This window comes from Lonchura striata, chromosome 1A (genome assembly GCF_050655825.1).
Source record: "Lonchura striata isolate lonStrDom1 chromosome 1A, ASM5065582v1, whole genome shotgun sequence".
NCBI classification, from domain to species: Eukaryota; Metazoa; Chordata; class Aves; order Passeriformes; family Estrildidae; genus Lonchura; species Lonchura striata.
The window spans coordinates 64,584,596-64,604,139 of NC_140741.1; the positions used below are offsets into that span (position 1 = coordinate 64,584,596).

At 37.4% G+C, this 19,544-nt stretch overlaps 1 protein-coding gene across 4 annotated transcripts in view; it reads left to right on the plus strand.

Annotated features, from left to right (window-relative positions):
* PTPN12 (protein tyrosine phosphatase non-receptor type 12) overlaps window positions 1-19,544 on the plus strand; it is a 68,977-nt gene that overhangs the window by 14,022 nt on the left and 35,411 nt on the right. For all 4 annotated transcript variants that reach the window (XM_085569324.1, XM_021548340.3, XM_021548339.3 and 1 more), the window contains exon 2: window positions 17,012-17,120. In XM_085569324.1, coding sequence (XP_085425450.1) covers window positions 17,012-17,120 — 109 coding nt within the window. The remainder of the gene's footprint in view (window positions 1-17,011; window positions 17,121-19,544) is intronic.

Consider the following 19,544-nt stretch of genomic DNA (forward strand, 5'->3'; position numbering starts at 1 on the left):
GCAGCAGCAGATACAGAAGTTAAGACTGAATTTAACTGACATGATGAAAATTAATGGAGATCTTTTAAAGGTATGGATTCGATTTGGAATGCTGCCACTTCCATTAAGGGAAAATAAGATTGAGTGTGCTTAAATAATTCTCCTAGTAGTAATTGTAGGGCGTTCTGATATTTGGGGAGGGTCCTTGTTTGTCCCCAGTACAAATTTCATGTAATATCTATAGCCTATTTTCTGACTAGAAACACTGCTATAGGCAGTCCTCAACATCTGCAGGAATTTACAAGTTTAGGTTTTTTTTCTGACGAAAGGCACATCTGTTCCTACACTGACAAGCACATCACATAGTTTTCATGGCCGAAAGCAGCAATGCTACTTGTTCCTTTTAAGCTGTTTAGTGTTATGTAGCATCATTTTTCCCAGTTGCCCTTTTTTTTTAAGAATGTCCCACTTTGATTTAGTATTTGCTATCTTTGTGAAATTTTAAGTTTCATTATTTAACTTTTCCTGAGAGTGGCTTTGAGAGATCAGAGGAAATAACTCTGGTAATGCAACTTTCTTAATTGCCTGTATTTTATCTACTTATTTTGTCACTCTGAAGAGCTGTGACTAGCAGTTTCACAAATTTGGAGATTGGAGAAATGACATCTAATTGCACTTATAAAGAATGGAAATGTAAGTTCAATAGTAAAATGCTGTAACATGTGTATTTCTTAGGGAGGTAAAACAACATTTTGGTGGAGAAGGCAGCAGAGAAGAGTAAAGGTTAGGAGGAAGCTGTTCAAAATGAGGATTTGTGGAGATTGCATTGCATTTTAGTGACCTAAAGCAGGAAAGGTGTTCATGGCTTTGTGTGCAGGTTGGCAGCCTGCTGCTCTCTCCATGAGTAAGGTATGTTGAGCAATGTACTGAGTTGAAAGAGACAGTAAAAATGTGGAAGTTCTGCATGTGCCAGAAGCTGTCACCAGCATTTACATTCAAACAAGGCCTGACTCTGCTCTCTGCAGGCAGTGGGGCTTTGTGATGCCAATCCAGTGGCTGCTGCACTTCCAGAGCGTCTGCTGACAGTGTCTCACCAAGTCACATTGTTAATTCTGTGGCTTTGCTGAAATAGGTTCTGGCTTTCCAGAATTAGAATGCGAATTTGACCACAGCTCAGATTTTTTCAAATGTAGATGTAAGCCAAGAAAAGAACAGCTTTCCTGTTCCTAGATGGGCAGCCGGTGTCCCTAGCAAGCTCCTGTACAGACAGCATTTGCTCTGAGATGAGGAAGGAATGACAATAAAGGAGATTGGTGTTTTAGGAAATAAGATTAAAGCAACAGAATTGGAGTAAAAAGCTTAGAGGTGAAATATTGCTAAAACTTGATGCAGCAGTCAGAGAAAATCTCAGTGTATAAATTAGCTGTTATTGATGTTAACTATTGCCTCTGGTACAGGTAAAACAAACAAGCTGACCCTTGTCTTTGGGTGGGAATGAAACCCTGTCCTCGTGTTAGTTCATGGTACCAGAAGCTGAACAGACTTGGATTAATGAAGCATGGCTCATACCAAACTTAAAGAATCCCAAAGTTATAAAGAAAGAAACCACTCTATCCTTATCTTATAATCATGTAGATCATCATAACCTGTCTTTCCTGTATTCCATTTGTTAGCTTCTGCAATATATGATGGAAGGAAGCAGATAAATAGCGGTTTATGCATTTGTGGTTTTAGCTAGAGGGAAACTTCTTTAAAATCTGAAGTATACCTTAGAATTGTATCCAAGGTGGTAACTTGCCATTTTCTACAAAGTAGAAAAGCCTAGAGGCTTTTCTGCTTAAGCTGCTTTTTCCTTTTTTTTAGGATTTCTTAAAATAAGAAACCTGTGGTTTCCATTCAATCTCACTAACTCTTTAGCATTTGCAATTTACAGGGTCTGGTGGTATCTAAACATTTAGGTACATAATTAATAATAATGAAATCAGAATCAATTAACCATGAAGGAAATATTGCTTTGTAAAGGCTACTTTTGTGCTGAGGTGATGCGCTTGTTACTTGAACACAGTAAATTAGTTGAATATTAACAGTAGGGGAGTTTAGTACAATAGGATAATATGAATGTGGTTGTCTTATGCTACCTGGAAAGGATCTCAAAATGTTATAAACATTTTTAGAGTTTTTTGGGGGGACGTGTGAGGTATGTGGGTTTGAGGTTTTTTTTGTGCTGTTGAAATTAGAATCTGCTACACGTGGCACAAGAGGTATATCCATAATTAGGAAAGAAAACGAGTAGGTGAATCTGCAGATCACTGTCTGTGACCAACCAATAGCGTTAGCAAGGTGGATGAAGATATGATCTAAATAAGGCTTACAGGAACTGCTGAAGAGTTGGAATTTAGCCAGGATGTTCCTCTAGTTGCCTTTTTTGCTGTTCTCAAGTACTACTTGTTCATTAAGATTATCAAAACAATTATCTTGGAAAGAGATGGACTAGCATGCACAGTGTTATTGTAGGGCATATATGCACATGGGAAATAAAAGCTGGAGTTATTTCTGTATTGAGGGCAATTTTCTTGAGGTTTCTTTAGATTTGCAGCATAAGAGCAAAAGGCAGTAAAACTGTCTGATACTTGCATGGGCAAATAAGATCTAAGTAGAAGACAGACAATCCTTTAAAAATAACTTGGTGATAAAAAAATGACCAGTTCAAGTGATCATAACTGCAGTTGTGGTGGCTGGGAGAAAATAATGTGAATGAGTTGTTTTTTTTTTTTTTTTTTTTTTACTCCTTTCCAGGCAGTGCAATGCAGTCTGGTGTACAAAGTGCAATAGGTATATTAATACTGGGGGAGGAAGTTGAGATAAATTTTAGAATCATATGATACTTTTCAGGTTCTTCACAGTATTAAAATGATGTAATGTGTCAAATCAAATATGCACCTAGTCTAATACTTTATTGTGACTGTAGGATACCGTACAATGTCAGGAATGAAATGGAGCCATCCTCCCAGTCTTTCTTAATAGCAGATTCTGGGTAAAAGCTCAGACTGTGTCCATAGTAGCAGCAGGTTGATGAGCACAGGACACCAGAGCCCATCCCTGGTCAGGGCAGTGGCAGGTACTGATACCTGCCATGTTTCAACAGGCCCTGGACTGCTTGCAAGTCTTTCACTTTCTTAGTTCTGTATAATTTCCTTTCATTCAACTTCCCCCATTTTATTTTTTTTCCCTTAGTACCTATTTCTAAGAGAGAAAAGTTGTGGTGATTTTTTTTTTTTTTTTTTTTAGCCTTTTCCTGTCTGGCAAGCATAACAGATGTAAGCATGCAGTAACTGTAAGTGGTTTTTCAGGATGTGTCTTTAGCCAGGTGTTGTGCTTGTCAAATTGGCTTCAAGGTGTTTTTCTTGCTGGGGGATTGAAAGATTGTCTGGCAAACTGATCCAATATCTTCAAAAAGAAATAAATCTGTACTTCATAACCCTCTGAAATACTTAATTTATTTTTTTTTTTTAACTTCATAGCCTTCCAAGTCTCCTCCAAAAGAACCAAGAGGTTACTTGTTTATGCTACCAGTACAGTGATAATTTCCTTGATTGTATAGGTTTCTTGCAATCCTGGGTGTAATAAAATATAATATAAAAACTTGGCTTGTTTTTTCTCACCTTCCTTGTTTGTCTGTCTTTTGTATGTGTGATGATGCTTCCCCTCTGGCATACCCATGCCTACCAGCACAACATAATTTGTAGAGGTGTCATTAGTTTACAAGTATGGTCCTGCAGTCAAGTGTAAGATTCCTTTTGTATCAGTATTCTCCTTTTAGACTTAAATTTAGACACCCTAGAAGAAGTCAGGCAGTTGGACTAGATGATAATTTTAGGTATTTTCCAACTGAAATAATTATATTCAAAATTTAGTTTGCCTTAATAGCTAGATGTAGTGCAGGTGAATAGAAAGTTCTACCCATTTCTTCTGACAGCAGTCACTTAATGTGTCTGAACTTTGACTTTGGCTCTGCTCTTTATTTAGGGTGTGGTGTTTCATGCTAATCACAGAGGATTTCACACTGTGCTGTAATAATTTAGGTTATTGCCTCCAAGTCTAACCCTCTTTAAGCCTGACTTATATTTTAGTAGAGGTAGAACCCATTCTTGTGGTTTGGGGTTTTTTTTTGTCCAAAACGTTGGTTGGTGTTTTGGGGTATTTCAAGAAGTAGGAAACAGAAATAACTTTATCTTTCAGGTTTTCTAACACCCATGTTCAACATCCTGAAAAATGTCAGTAATGTTTCACAAAAGAGTTCTTAGTCATGAGGTTCTCAACTCTATTGGCTGAGCTTTGTGTCTAGGGCTATATTTGTTCTGTGTCTCTTACCCACAAATGCTGCTGTTACTGGCTGCTTCTGTTGTGGCCCAGGGATGCTTTATAAGAATTTCCTCCAGTACAGTTGGCCTGATAACCAAGGACTGCCAGCTGCCCTATTTCCATTGGGATCCAAGGTTTTCCTCTGCCCAAGAGGACACTGACATCTAGTGGATGGGTTCCACTGACACAGGGCAGGAGAACTGCTGCTTAGTGGCTATCTTTTTTCTAAACTTTTACCTAATTTTTCTTTGATTTAGATCCTTGAGATTGTTAGGAAAAAGGAAAAAAAGCAAAAGCCCAGTCAATTTTTATGTAACTTCTGGAGCTTAAGGAGGGAAGTCTGTGCAAAGTACTTGTGTTTTTTATTGGGTTTTGGTGGTTTTTTTTTTTGTTCCTTCAATTTACCAGCATGTGAGCCTTGGTTATTTGTAATAAAATGATTCAAGTTAGGGCATTGGCAGTTGTCCTCCCAGCCTGTGAAGAGCATAAATTACCTGTGGAGCACAGCAAGAGGTAGATCATAAAATCATGAAGTAGTTTGGATTGGATAGGACCTTAAAGATCATCTAATTCCAATGGCCTTGCCATGGGCAGGGACATATTGCTCAAAACCCTACCCAGCGTGGCCTGGAACACTTCCAAGGATGGGGCACCCACAGCTGTTATGGGCAACCTGTTCCAGTGTCTCACCACCCTCATAGTAAAGCATTTCTTCCTGATATCTGATCTAAACCTGCCCTCTTTCAGTTTGAATCCATTGCCCATGTCCTTGGGAAAAGTCCCTCTCCATCTCTGTTAGCTGCTCTAAGGTCTCCTTGCAGCCTTCTCTTCTCCAGGCTGAACAACCACAGCTCCCAGCAGATGTTCCAGCTTCTCACCTCTGACACAGACAGTTACCTCCAGTTCTGTGCCTGTTCTTTCTATGAAACTTGAAGCCTAATAATTGCCTAATAGCTGCCTTGCAGCTTGTCCTGGACATGTTAGTTTAACTGGGAACCAAGTAGCAGAAGATTTAACAAAACCACAGATTTTCCAGGAATGTTCCTAAGCAGAGAACAGTGCTTAGAAATCTAACTTTCTGAAAATATTCATCAAAATGTTAGTATTTCTTTAAAGACAAAAATAGACATTTTGTTTCTGAAGTAATAAAATCCACATTTCATCATCAAAGAAAATAAACGCTGCTTAAAGTTTGACAGTAGGAGATGTCATGCTTAAGTATTGCTGCAGATTATTTGATCTCTCATGTGTTTAAATTATTCTGTACTAGTACTCATTAAACAATAATGTACTGGGTTTGGATTTGTTGGCCATCTGGTAACTTTGTAAATGTGGTTAGAATGAGACAATTTCAAGGAACTTAAATTAGGACTTGAAATCAAAGAAAAGTCTTTCAGGCCCCTTTAATGGTACTAGGGTAATAGAAAGTATAGTCTGACATTGCTTAAGGATGAGGGTGTTAGACTTAAATGTTCAGGGACTTTTTAAAAGGAAAATATTGCTTCCTTCTCCAGAGTAAACATAGATTTTTTTTTTTTTCTTGAAAGATGCTAATATTTGCTAGCATTGTTTGGCTACTTTGAAAGGATCTCCAAATTCCAGACTATTACAACCAAAACTATTGCCATAAAAAGGAATTCATATCTTATACGAGGTACCAGGAAACAAATGTAAAAGCTATTATCGCTTTTTGTGTGCATTTAGGCAATGCAAGCAATAGTAGAATATGAATGTTTCTGTCCTAAGAGGAAAATTTCATAGATTTCAAGGTGAATTATTTTTACTAATTTCAGACCACAAAGAAAATTAAAAACATTGTCCATCAAAACAGAAAAATCACAGCTTTAACTAACCTTTTATGTTAATTAAAAAGAAAAACTTTTTTTTTTTTCTGTGTCCTGTTTGAGAATTTATATTGTCTCATCTGTAGTCTGCCAGGATGCTGGACTAACTGCTGAATACAGGTTATCAGTAACTATACTGTGCCTTTTTGGGTTTATTCTTTGTTCTTTGACCCTGAAAGTTGGTTCACTTGATTAATGTTATATTCCCATCTTCATCTCTTACTGTCTTCTGGTTTGTCATAAAATGTTTGTTAGTGTGCACTGCTTTGTTGGAGAGGTCATTAAGGAAAATGCCTTCATGGTCTGGGAAGTTTTTTTGAGAAACTCTGCTTGTGAAATCCCTTCAGTCAGATGATTTAAAAAAAAAAAATTCTTGTGAAAACAAACTAAAGAGACTAGTCTAAACTGAATTCCTGTAGAAATTCACATACTCTTCTTCTGAATTGGCACCGTATCAAATACTTACTTGAAGCTCAGATTGGAACAGTTTCCTTTTCCAAGAAATGAAGTGGAGTCACATATTCCACATAGATGAGAATTATAGATAAAGATCTTGAGGTGGGATCTGAAGGTGTTCCTCTGTGTTTCTGAAATACCTGGAAGTAAATCTGTCATCCAGAACCTGGAGGTGTTGAAAAAAGTTGTTTGTGTATGAGATAAAAACCCCCTGCTATTGTTTACCAAACAAACCATTGACTTGTACATTCTGGATTGTAAATATTAATCTTTTTAAAGCAATGGCAGGTGAGGTTTATTTTAAATTTATCAGCAGCTTGATTGACAAGGCCCTTGTCTGAACCAGATTCATTCTACCAGTTGACTTGGGGAATTTTGTGTTGAAATTTGGCAGGAAGGACTGTATTTTGCATGTTAGCTATGTAGCAAATTTAAGTTGTGGAGTACTTAAAAACCTTTAAGTGATTGAGCATACACTTCATATTAGGTAATTTTTTCTTTGCTCTTCAAAATATTAAAATTACAAAAATAATTGCATTATAAATGTAAAAAAGGCATCTTGCAACTATTTGGAAAATAATTTAAAATTTGAACTGTGATTTTTGATATACAGAGTAAAATATATATAAAGGCTTTATTGTAGAAGTATGAGGAGTATAGTGGTATAGGTTTTTAACACTAGTTTTAAGAGGATGTACAATGAACATCTTTTACTTGATACTTTAGGTACAAACTTTTGTGAGTCTTCAGAGTTAAAAGTTTCCTCAAAAATGTTCATGATTTTAAAAAGGGTAAAATTCAAACTTTTTGATTAAAAGCACAGAGTACTTTCGTTTGCTTTCTGGAAACTTACTGTAGTATTCTTGGCTTTGTATCTTGTCAAGATAAAGGCCTGTCAAAAAGACAACTGTTTCCTTTGTAGCCACTTTTGGATTGGCATGGCTTGAGAATACCTGGGTTAAGGTTACCATGGAATTCAAAATGTTAATGGTATGTCAAACAGTAAATGGTTATGTTGGAGAAGCATAGCCTTTTCCTTTCCTTGAAGTACTTAGTGAACAAAATAAGAAGCAAGTTAGAAACATTCTCCTTGAGTTGTACCACTATATTAATACTATAATATGTATTCTTAATGGTAATACTGTGCAGATGCCTGTGTTCCTTTTGTAGGAGACAATTGCATACAATATAGCTTAAATGAAGATTTAAGGACCTTTCCTTGAATTCATCAAAAACAAATTAAATGGCAAAATTCATATTGTTCAAGCTTTTGAATATTTAGCAATTCTACTTGAATGTTCAGCCTTTAAAGCAAGAACTTTAATGGAGAGAAATAATCTAAAGTCATGCATGGAAATAACTGGTTGTCTGAATTTATTGTTTTTGTACTAGCTGTTATTGCTTTGGTATCACTTCAGTAGTTGCTTTATAGCTCTTTCTGCCAGAATTATGAGAATTTTGTTCGTCATTGGATTCCCTGTCCTGTCTTTTTTTGAAACCAGAATTAGGCTTGGAAGGTGTGTGCTTCTGAAGTGTTGGGGACAAATTTGTTATAGGCAAAAGTTGTCAGATACTGCAAACACAAAGGAATTTTGGTTTGTAATAATTTATATGTCCATAAATATTGTGCTGGTTATTAGCTAGGGTTATTATAGTTGAAATCTTAGTACAAGTTTGTGACTTTAATAAGGCTACTTCTTTCAAGCTCATAAAATGCTATTGAACGCTATCATAAATAGCGTTCAATATTTATGCCTTTATTTATGCCGTTCAATATTTGTGCCTCTTTATGACTAGCACATACCTTGGCTTCCAAACACAGCCTCAAAGAAAGGGTGAAAATACTTGTAAGCATGTTTTCTTTAGATAATAGAAGCATATTTTCTATTTGATGTCTTAGCTTTTTTTTTACAATCCCTTATATATTCCCTGCGTATGAGTTGCTGCATGGAAGTACTGATTCAGTGTTTGTCAAATGTTTTCTTTTTTGTTTATTAAATAGTGGAGGTTTTATTTGCCAGTTATGAACTGGCATAACTATATTATCAGTATCCTAGTTTTACCTGCTGAATAGTGGAGGTTGTAGCTGTTGAAAGTCTCTAAAAGATACTGCGTTTTTATAAAAGGTTCAAGCTTGCTTGAAAAAAAATAGTTAAGACTCCTTCTGGTGAAAGACAAAACTGGCATATTTTTTATTGAAATTGTATATTAAACACTAAACATGTGTCATTGAATAGAAATTCAACTGTATGCCAGAGGATGCCACTGAAAGGAACAGCACCTCTGACCTCTAGAGGTGTTTCAGTAAGGTAATTTGGACTCAAAACTAGATTGCAGGTACAGTGTTTCTTAACTGCACAAACAGTTCTGCATTTTACCCAGAGCAGTTGTTAGGCTCCAACTTTTCAGCTTAAAATCATTCTCAGTGAAAGTCTTACAAGGCAGGATCTGTGTTTCAGATAAATTTGCAAGACATGGCTGTTTAAACCCTTCTGGGAAGGCAGGATATAACTGCTATGGCAGACCTTTTTTGGGGGAGTGTGAGAGTGTGTGCAGATTTATTAAAAGGCTTAAATAAGGTTTTTATAAAGCTCTAAGACTATTCTCCCGTGTCTTTATTTATGGCAGCTTTGGTAGTGGGGGACTAGCAGGTAGGAAATTCTAGTTTACTTCTTTTGGAGTGAAAGCTCAGTGTTTCCTGTTTCAGTCATGGTGCTTTTATTTTTTTTTTTTTTTCCCCACCTTGTATGAATTGCTTGGAAAACAAACACTGACCTCAAGGAAATGTGTTCCAAGGCGTGGGAAAAGAGGAAGGGTTTTGCATCTTGTGAAGGAAGAGGGAGGAGAATTTGGGTTGCTTCCCCCCCTTTTCTTTGGTGCTGAGCAGAAACAAAGGCAAGATACATTCTCCATGGATCTTAATGCTTCATGCCACATACTATGAAGTCGCAGGCAAGGGAATGGTAAAGACTGGGGAGTAATAGGTGGTGATAGATGATGAAATATTTCAGGGAGAATTGATATGGTTAAAAAACCTCAATATTCTTCAAGGATAGAGGCTAGTACTTATTTAGATCCTCATGCTGTTTGTTGATATGAATTTTACCTCATGTGCATTTGCTGTGCAGGTTTTCTTGTGAATGCTTGTCACAGGGTGCTTTTGAGCATTTCAGGATGCTGTGTTGGTTGAGACACAAGCACTGAAGCTGACAAGCTGTCACAAATAATGACTGGTCCAGTCCCTCCTGTGGCCATGAAAAAATATGTCTTGTGTTCCATTTTGCTGCCTGATTGACCTGGAATAAAACCTCTTACCTATGGAGTGTTTCTTTGTGGAAAATGTCTCAACTTGCCTTTAGATACTTTCTTCTAGGTCTCCAAGGGCTGGTCCTGGGGACATTGTTACTTTGGTATCTGTTCCTGTTACATTAGGGCTGTTGGGTTTTGAAGTAAATCTGGTGTGTGTAACAGAGAGGAGGACAAGTATCTACTTTATCTCTGTTTTGGGTGAAGGACGTGGTCTGTGGAAATTTTCACTCAAATGTTTCACTGACAGTGTAGTGTCGCATCCAGGATGCCAAAATTTGATTTACTTCAGAGGCAGAGTCTGGGGATAGACTATCAAGATGGAGTGGACTTGTAGTGTGGTAACCTCTCCTGGATAGCAGAATGTCTTTTGAAAAAGAAGTTTACCTAGACCTATAACCATTTTTTGTTTTAAATACAGATTAAATGTGATGCTTTTAATATATCTGTGCTTTCAGCATGCAAAAAGCCTAATACTGAAGAAATAAGAGGAAAAGAATCTAGTAACTTGAAATCATTATTTTAAACAAGGGGGTTCCCTGGTTTATGAGTTTTGTTTCTTTGTTTCTCAATTGCTTTGCTTCCATAGACTAATTGGGTTTATATTGTGAAGACAAAAAGTCATCTTGATGCAAAAAAATGTGAGGCTTATTTCTGTTTTGCATTATCAACAATTGTTCTGGAATTGCTCTAACACTCAAAAATTGCTTATTGTAGTGTGTGCTACTGTTAGTCTTTTCTGGTTTTGCATCAAGGTGCTTCCTAGATTCGAGTCCAAAGCAATCAAACTTCTAATTGTGTGCTTTCATACTAATAGAAATGTTCATGCTCTTCACTCATCATCCATAAAGAACTGTTACTGTTTCATTGTCCAACACATTTTCTCTTCTTGTGATGTATTCACAGTAATCACTGCAATAATGTCAGTGTGCTGAGGAAACAGTATGTTTCAGAGATGGGAGGTTATAATCCCAATTCTAAATGAGTGTGCTGCAGGACTTCCTAAAATATCTCAGAACATACATTAGCAACCTACTAGCTAAAACCAGATTATGCTTTAGTAATTTAATGTTCTGTTCTTCTTGATTATTTCCTTGCTTGTTGCCAAAACACAGATCTACTTAGTCTTATCCAACCTTGTAAAATGGGCAGTGGGTATGTAGCTTAACTATAATGCTGAACATAAATTAACTGTCATTGATAGCTCTGCTAGTTTAGACTAGGATTAACGTGCAAATAGTATAAAAATAGTTTTAGAAATGAGGGAAAAGAAAGGAGACTTGAAGCAATCAGCCCACGTTTTGATAGTCTGTGTAAAGCTTTAAAGTCTTTAGTTATTAATAGTGTGGGAGATGTGTCCAATTCTAATATTTTCTGGGGGAAAATAGATTTGGAAAGATGGGAAATGTTGGTCTTACTCTGACATTACCTAAATCTGGAGAGCAATTCTGCTGGTTTGAGTTTTTTACCCAATTCTGGTTTTCATGTGATACCAGAGAAAGTAGGATGTATGCCTTAAAAGGCTGCTTGCAGTATTATCATTTTGCCTTCTCTACATGAGGACCTACCAGCACTGTCTTCATTGGCTGATACTTCTTTAGGGATAGAAATCTCCAATTAGTGCAGTAACATGAATTCACCTCTTTCCTGAAAAAATATCAGAGAGTTAAGATGATGCAAAACCATAAAATATCCTGAGCTGGAAGGGACCCACAAGGATTCATTGAAGTCCAACTCTGGTACAGAAGAAGACACCATACAATCTAATACTGAAATAATGCTGTTTTCTGTTGTCTGGGTAATTTTGGAGGGATTTTTCTTCTATGTTATTCCCACAAGCTTCCTGGAATGCAGTGGGGTTTGTTGGACTCGTCATAGTCCTGCTATGAAATGCTGAAGACAGAGCTCCCAAGGGAGTGTGGTTACCAGGCTTGTCTATTAATCACTTCAGCAGAGATTCCCTTGGAGCACCTAGAGCTCCAGGGTTAGTCAGTGCTGCCAGAAGAGAATGCCAAGGCAATGAAAACTCCTTCTATCAGCTGAGCCTGCAATCTCCTTTCAGGGCTTTGTTTCAGAGAGATAGGTCCAGTGCAGACTGCTAGCCTGTTTTTTTGCAGCCAAAGCCATCTGTGAATGTTAAGATACAGTGATGTTTTACAAAACTGAGTCATTCTCCTTTCACCATTCATGTTTGGTGAGTGTTTGGGAAGGCTTTTTCCCTCCTTCATGAGGGCTAGGAATTCTTTCAAACAATTACTGTTTGAAAGCTGACAGGAATCAAGGGGGAAGTATTGACATGGGTCACAAGTGTATGCTATTTTACAAATACTCCTAAGACAAAGTGGTGCTCACTGTGCTCATTTATTCCTTGCTATTGCAACCTGGAGCTGCATTCCTGATTTTAGCACACATCTGTTCCTAAAATAATTCAGGATCCATGCTTTTAATGCGTGTTTGCCAGCTGCTCTCTGACATGGGTAATAGAAGATACCTAAGTACAGTCCTGAGAGCAATCAAAATGAGTAAGGTGCCTTCTTTAAGATTTATAATAGTATCTGCTAAGAGAATAATATCTATTTCATGCTTTGGAAGAGGAAGAATTTCTCCACCTGAGTTTACTAGCATCAGCTAGTCTTGGTGTTTCCCAGAAACCTCACTGATGAGCAGGTGGTTTAGGAAAACTCCAGTTGGATTTACAAGGCCTTCAAGTTGAAATACTTCTGGAACCAAAGCAGTTTTAGGAAGTCAGAGCCCCATTTGAGCACTGATACCAAAGTCTGCATTGACTCTCTGTTGCCAAAGGCATCTCTGACATTTCTTCGTTCATAGGTACAGAACCTGAAACCTGGTCATCTGACTAGAGATAACCAGGATGTAGTAATTTTAAATTTTTTGTGGTATTTTAGTTCACATTGCTCCATACATTTTTCTCACTGTGTAAGTACTAGGGAATGTATTCTTCTCTGGTAAGCTTTATCTAAATTATTTGAATGAGACCAGAGTTGCACATAATTCTTGGTTTTTTCTTCCTTTCCTGTTAGTAAGAAAAGTGCTATGCCCACCTTATAAAATAGCTGTCGTATTTTATTAAATGAGTGCATTAATACAACATTTTAAAAGTGTGTTCTAGCATCTTCTTTTGTGCTCTGATTTTTAAGGTAACTTTTATGGAAGCTTTTCTTTAATTGCTTGTTTATTTGAGGGTTTCCTAATGCACTTTGGCAAATTTTGCAGAACAAAATATGTTCCTCTGTGATTGGCATAATGTCAGGAGACCACTGCCAGAGGTGGCAGAGCTCTTCCTGAGCCTGGTTCTGTGGCCTGTTGTCACATGGCAAGTGGCTGTCATGGGATACTGTAGCAGCTGGCATCTGCCACTCTGGTATGTCCTGCTCCTCAGGAATGGTCAGAAAGAAGAGTCAAGAGAACGTCTCAGTTGTGTTATCTCTTGTTTTGCCAATTTGAAATGTCAGACAAGGCTTAGGAGGTAGTTTAAAGACTTGAGATAACAGAAACTCTGGTGAAGTATTTGTCTTGTTCTCCTTGAAAAGAAGCCCAGGAAGAAGTCAAAGGAACTTTTGTATCTTAAATAAAGTTTATGCTTTTGAAGTGAGTTCTTTAAATTTCAGTAGGCTATATAAATACTTTGTTTAATCCACAAACAGCATTTCTATGATATTAGGCATTGTACCTTTAAAAATTTTCTAAAGTCTTAAATAACTAAACTGACAATGAAAGTCAGCGATCTGTATTTCCTGAACTGATTGGACAAAGTTCTTCTTAATGTGGTAGGATTCCACAAGTTGATCTTGAAAAGCTGATTTGTCTTTTTGTAAAAACTCTGAAGTGGATTTGTAGTACAGATTGTAAAACCACTGTGGAAGTTGGAAGTATGTTTCTGAAACTTAAATAGTTTCAAAGACTCGTCTCCCCACTGTCACATGTGGTGTTTGTCACCATCCCACAAACCACTTCTGTCACACAATGAATAAGCAGAATTAAAATTGAGCTTTTCTAATGACTGGAACTAAAGGCCTTGTGAATGTAGTCCTTTAAGTGTATATTTATGGCTCATCATGCTTACTCTTAGACAATTTTCTTTGCTCTTAAAAGAACATTGCAGTGAAGATTTCTGTGGCACCAGGACAGCAGTCCCACTGAGCAGGCGAGTGCCACGGAAGTGCCCAGTGTTATCTGCAGAGGCACCAGGCTGGACCTGCCATGTCCCTGCTGCTGGTACCCAAATATCTTCAGGGAAGCATTTTGGCAGTTGACTGACTTAACCCAAATGAGTGCTGCCTTGTACTCTACAGTTGTTTATTAAGAACTAGCTTGAAACCGGGCTGAGACAGATCTTGCTGCCTGTCCTGTCAGCTTAGTGTAGTCTGAACAGAATTCTTTTCTCTTCTGCCCTGTCATTACCCCCGTTCTGCTATTGAATCCATTCCCCTCCTCCTGGTCACTCTGGGCTGTAACCTAGGAAGCACTGGATCCTTTGCATCCCACAGCAGGCTGTCAGCACACACTGCAGTAGCCTTCTGGAGGAATTTTCTATTGCGTGTCAGGCAGAATCCTCTGCTGAGTCTGGCACATTTCCATTCCTGTGGTACTCTGTTCAAAGCTCAGTTTTAAAAATTCTTTCCTTACTCTTTAGTAAATTCTTCCTCTTCCAAAGCATGAAATAGATATTATTCTCTTAGCAGATACTATTATAAATCTTAAAGAAGGCACCTTACTCATTTTGATTGCTCTCAGGACTGTACTTAGGTATCTTCTATTATCCATGTCAGAGAGCAGCTGGCAAACATGCATTAAAAGCATGGATCCTGAATTATTTTAGGAACAGATGTGTGCTAAAATCAACCTGTATTTCATTTCCAGGCTTTGCCTTGGAGCTGGGCTAAACCAATCCTACTTTCTGGTCTGTTTAGCAGACTGCAGAGCAGGGGAGATTGAGTCATGTAGGGAAGAGGGCTGGATTCTCATAGCATTGTTTTCTAGAAAATGAAAGTTGGTACTAGTCACTGGAGCCTTTTTGGCTTACAATCGTCCAAACTGTGTTGGTGGAAGTGCGTGCCTTTAAAATGGGCTTACACAAAAAGGATTATCTTCCTACTTTTTCATACCTAACCTGACATCTTTGAGTGTGTTCTTTCTCATGTAAAATAACTTCTGCTTCTAGTCATGGTTTGTAGAAGAAGTTTTTGTCTAAACATCTTTTAATCAGAGTCATGACATTTGCCCTATAATAATCAGTAAGATGGAGGGGAAAACCCTTTAAGACTCACAACCACGTTGGAACAATAAACAAAATCATATCAATGACTGTGCTTGGAAAGTATCATTATTGGTTTTTGCTTTTATTTTTCCCCTCTTAATTGGAGGTTTACAGTCCATTTCAAAGTATTCCTCAGCCCTGCAGTTCATAGCTGACTTAGCCAAATTATGTGCATTCATTTGGTTTTTTCTAGATTCCTGGGTGTGTTCAGTCTTAGCACAAGTGATATTTTTTGACTTAGGAAAGGTCGATGTTATGTAGGACAGTCTCTGTGCAGTGGTACTCTACATGTGTACTGTGTGACAAACCAGGTTTCTCTGCCTGCTGTGTGCTCAGGTTATGCTGTGAATTTGTTTTTAGTGTTGCAAAGAGGAGCATAGTCTACCGTGAGGTCTTCAGGAACTGTTTGTGTCTTTTTAAGAATTGAATCTTCCTGTACCTCACTCTCACAATGCTTTCATGTTAAATATTTAGCAGCTTGATCACTGTGTAGTCAGACACTACCACACATCCAGATATTTAGTGTTTTTCTTCATTGATTACTATTGCAGATTTCTCAAGAAAATTAATTTTAAGGAAAAAAAAGTAGTTGCAGGCTAATTCTACTGCTCTTTTTAGTGTTCAATGATTGAATCTGTAATGAAGTCCTTGCAGAAGAGAAAAAAATTGAAAACTGGTGCTTCTTGATTTGCCTTTCTTTTTTTTTTTTTTCTTTTTACTTCCCCAAAAGAGCACAAATCATGAATGTTTTGAGTCTTCAGTTGTACAATGATGAATTGAATATAGGAAAGCATGAAGAATGTCTGTCCTTCTACCTGGGCAGAACACCTCTCCACTGGAGACTCTAAACTTGTTTAGAGCTACTTTCAGTCTTCCTCTTGATAATCTTTTGCAGCACCACCACGTCAGTGTCAATAGAATGGCTGGGTTTGCAACCACCAGAGTTAAATTTCTTAGTTCTTTGGTGTTCTTTTTAAATCTGGATGTCTACACAGCTTAAAATAACAAGCCCTGCTGGCTCCTCTTGTGGTGTTGTTTTTTTTTCCCAATGAGAACTTTTACTCCTCAGTTTTTAGGTTGCAGAGGCTTAACTTGTTTGGAATGATGAAAGCTGTATTGTTCTTCTTATTTCCTAGGTTACTGAAAGGCAGGGGCTGGTTTTTATTATTATAGATTTTGACTCTCTCACATTTCTAGGATTTGAAATAGATGGAGGGGAAAAAATGACATTGACAATACAGCACACTCATCTTAATTGTGAATAGCTTCTGCCTGAGAGACAGGGACCTTCCTTCTTTGAACTTGAAACTCCACAGTAGTTGGGTGTTAGGAGTCAGCACCAGTTAAATGCACGATTTTGGTTTCTGTTTGGTTGTCAGTGCTGGAAGCTTTGTGCCTCAGAGCCAAGTGCCAGCTGTTCCTGAGCCAGCTGTGCTCTTCCTCCAGGTACCCTGAGATGTTTCTGTTTCTCACAGGTATTCTTAATGCAGTTGTTACTCAACAGGGCAATGTATTTCCAAGTAAAATATGGCCATAGTTCATGCTGGTGCTGTACTGGCTTTTCCAAAGTTCCGTGTCTCGTGATGCTTAGAGCTGGCATCAACTTGGGTATAACCTCTTTATGTGCTAAAAGTACTGGATAACTAGGTGTTTAAACTTCATTATAGTGGATATCATAAAAGGACAGAAGAGATTTTTATCCAAGTGATCATCTGCTTTGATGAAACTAATCCCTTGTGATGTTTATCTTGAGGCTTGGAAATTTAACATAAATCTTTTATTCCAGAGGTTAAGAAGATTATCAACAAAATACAGAACAGAGAAGATCTACCCAACAGCCACTGGAGAAAAAGAAGAAAATGTTAAAAAGAATAGATACAAGGATATATTGCCATGTAAGTCTGATTTACACATTGATAGAAAACAAAGGAAAGGGCTTGTTATTCTCCATGTATTTTGAATTTTATTTTTTAGTTATTACTGAAAGGCAAAATTTGAGATAATTTGCTGAAAGATATTTTTGTTTTTAACTTGGGAGGCAAAGTGACTGAATATTGTTACGTTTTATCAAAAGAGGTATCACCTGAAGATAAAGATGTTCTGGTTCTGAAGCTGTATCGAGCCAACACTTTAATTTTAGCGCAGAGTAGCTGAGAACTTTACTAGATGCTTAAGTATATGTTTTCCTTGGGAGCATGTTATTCATGGCAGAAAACAAACAAATGTGAGCATATACTCTAGGTGAAATTCTAAGGAACGTTAAGGAACCTGTTTTGATGTAAAATAGGTATTTATACCTATGTATCCTGTAAATGGTGTTGAAAAACTGTCAGTCTGGATTAGCTTTGGTTTCTGTTTTGCTAGAGTCCAAATGTAATTCTTTTTAATGTGTGGACACAGAAAGCAAGAGTTAGATCACAATTTAGATTTTAAACCCACCAACATGTGGATATTGCAGATCAGTGATCTGAATTTACAAGACTGTTACATGCTGACTTAGTGTAGCTCCTGAGGCCACATATTTCAGAAGCTCTCACTGTGCTTCTGGAGCTGAACAGCTGACAGTGAGATTAAAGGGTAGTCTTCTGACAAATACCACTTCTCTTGTCCCAGAAGGTCACCAACAGGTACATTTTACTCTGCTTATTAGTTGGGAGGAAATGCTTAGTAGGTAGAGTAAAAGAGAGAGAGGAAGTTGTTATTGCCATCATATTACGATTGTCCTGGCATTTTGGTAGATTGTGAGCAATATAGTAGCAGCCAGGCTGAACTGGTGAGACAGTGGCACTGCAGCAGTGCCTGGCTGCAGCTACAGCAGTAGATGAGCACATCTGTCACCTGTGGAAATAAAACCTGAGCCACTGGGATCTGGAAGGGAATAAAGCTCACAGTGGGGAAATGAATGAACTTCAAAGATGGAAAATGTATTTTCAGTTTAAGTGACTGTCTCAAACATCCAAAGTCTCCAGTGATGGCAGATCAGCTTGAAACGAGAAGCAGGAGAAAGACATGGATATTTTGCCTATCTCTTGTAAATCCAGGAAATAATGTACATTTGTAACTTAATCAGAGATTAGTGCTGTATTTATCAGAAATTGTTACTGCTACTAGAGAGATCAGTACCTCAGCACTAGCTCAACACTGGCTTCAGAGTAAAAGATGCATTACAGTTTACTAAGCCATCCCAAATGGTAGTTAAATGCAACATGGTATTCACTGGTCACCTGAAGAACCAATTAGTTCTTGTGAACAGAGTCTTTAAGTTATATAACTATATCCAGGCACTTAATCTTCAGAAGCTGAGAACTGCAGTGGATTTTTTTGGGGGGGAATTCTATTCCAGACCTTAAACTCTGTAACAGATGAGCTGTGGCACACAGAGACAAGATGGCAATGTTGACATTTGGAAACTGCTCTAGAATTTTGGATCTACTGTGCTGAGAAGATAGGATCCCTCATTAGCCTGCTACTTTAATTAGTCTGTTCTGCCACTTAAAAGCAGTTTTTAGTACGAAGTCCATGACCCCATTTCATGCTTAGAGAATGTTCTTGCTTTTACAGTCTGTGTTCACTATGTAACAATTCAGTGTGTTTTAAGGTTTTTTCTAGGCCTTTATATGAGCATGTTGTCTTTAGATTTGTGATCTAAAAGTCTACTAATTTGCACTTGTGCTTTTTTAAGAAGCATTACATGGTAACACAAATTTTTTTGCATGTTATGAGGACTCTGGTAGAAAAACGTCACCATTTTGCAAGCTTTGCGGGAGAGCTTTCTGTATAGAAATAACTCTTAGCATTTACTTCTTCTAGGCATGGTTTCTTATTTTATTATCAGTGATGTTTTGACAAAACAAAAAACCCAACTAACTGTATTTTCTTTTTTGAAATATATTTGTTCTTTGTCTTTTTCTGGAATTTAGGTCTAATCAAAGGTTTAGCAGCTGTTCTGTGGTTGAGGAATTGACCCTGTGAGCAAAAAGTAACAAATTGTTTGAGCAGCTGCTGTTTCTACAGATACTTCTGTTGCCCCATTTAAAGATAATTTCCTTTTTGATATGGATTTTTAACTAAAAGAACCTGCAGTGTAGAGATAGTCTGAACAATTTTTATATGATAGCTAATAAGTGTTATCAACAAGAGCTGGAAGGACTGGCAAACATGCCAACCACCTACACCATTTTAGTAACAATCAAGTTGTTATATTAAATATGCAAAATTTTAAGGCCAAAAAGAATAACAAAATGTTTAGCTTATTCTGCCAACAAATAATAAGGCTATTTTTATATTGCTGAGAATTTTGGTCTCCAAAGATCTGCTGA